Raw genomic sequence first — 924 nt, forward strand, 5'->3', positions numbered from 1 at the left:
CGGGGTCGCCCTGTGCTGTGACCTCGGGCAGACCTTCCGGCGGGGCGGAGGTGGGGTCCCGTGTGCCCGGGGTTGGGGTATGTCCACCCCCTGCCACCTGCCAGCCCGCGGGCCTTGTCAGGGCTGCTTGTCGGGGCTGCTGCCGGCTCTCGGGAAGGCGTGGGGTGTCGCAGGCCTTAGGCGGCTCTGCCTGCCTCCCTGCAGCCTCCACAAGGTGCTCTTCACCGAGCAGCCGGAGACCTACTACAAGTGGGACAACTGGCCGCCCGAGAGCGACCGCAAGTGAGTGTGTGTGCCGGTGGGCGGGGTCTGCTCCAGGACGAGTCCACGCATCCCTGCCCCCGCCGCCGCCTCCTGTGCCACCTTCACTCCCAGAGGTGGAGCTCCGCCGGGGGCTCCCATCTCAACCCCTGGTGGCTTCCAAACCGCTGCGCACACGTCCTTCTCCCCTGGGCAGTCCCGCTCTGCCTCCCCCGAGCCCAGCGCCCCCACCCCGTGCACCCCCCCCAGTCCCTGCTGCTGGTGCAGCTCGCTCCACACACACCCCCGTCCATTTGGGGGCTCGCAGGCTCTGCTGGCCGCCCCTCGCTCTGAGCCCCCGAAGGGCCGGCACCTTCTCACGCTCCTCCCTGGGAGGCCAGGCCGTGTCCAGAGGCCTCAGGAACAAGGGGCCGGGAGAGGGGATTGTGGCCCCTTTGACACTTGGCACTGGGGCCACCTGCCAGTCTGGCTGGCCCCCCGAGCCCAGCCTCTCCCTGCTCCCCCCACAGCTTCTTCCTCCGCCTGTGCTCTGAGGTGCCCATCCTGGAGGACACACTGATGCGCATCCTGGTCATCGGGCTGTCCCGCGAGCTCCCACTTGGCCCCGCGGACGCCATGGAGCTGGCTGACCACCTGGTGAAGCGAGCTGCGGCTGTGCAGGCG

The 924-nt window shown here is 70.3% G+C and overlaps 1 protein-coding gene across 1 annotated transcript in view; it reads left to right on the plus strand.

Moving 5' to 3' along the window:
- Positions 1-924, plus strand: part of INTS1 (integrator complex subunit 1) — a 50,166-nt gene that overhangs the window by 8,416 nt on the left and 40,826 nt on the right. The window contains exons 13-14 of the mRNA XM_015565161.1: positions 205-282; positions 771-924. Of these exons, the coding sequence (XP_015420647.1) occupies positions 205-282; positions 771-924 (232 nt within the window). The remainder of the gene's footprint in view (positions 1-204; positions 283-770) is intronic.

The sequence above is a fragment of the Myotis davidii genome, unplaced genomic scaffold (assembly GCF_000327345.1).
Source record: "Myotis davidii unplaced genomic scaffold, ASM32734v1 scaffold399, whole genome shotgun sequence".
Taxonomy (NCBI): domain Eukaryota; kingdom Metazoa; phylum Chordata; class Mammalia; order Chiroptera; family Vespertilionidae; genus Myotis; species Myotis davidii.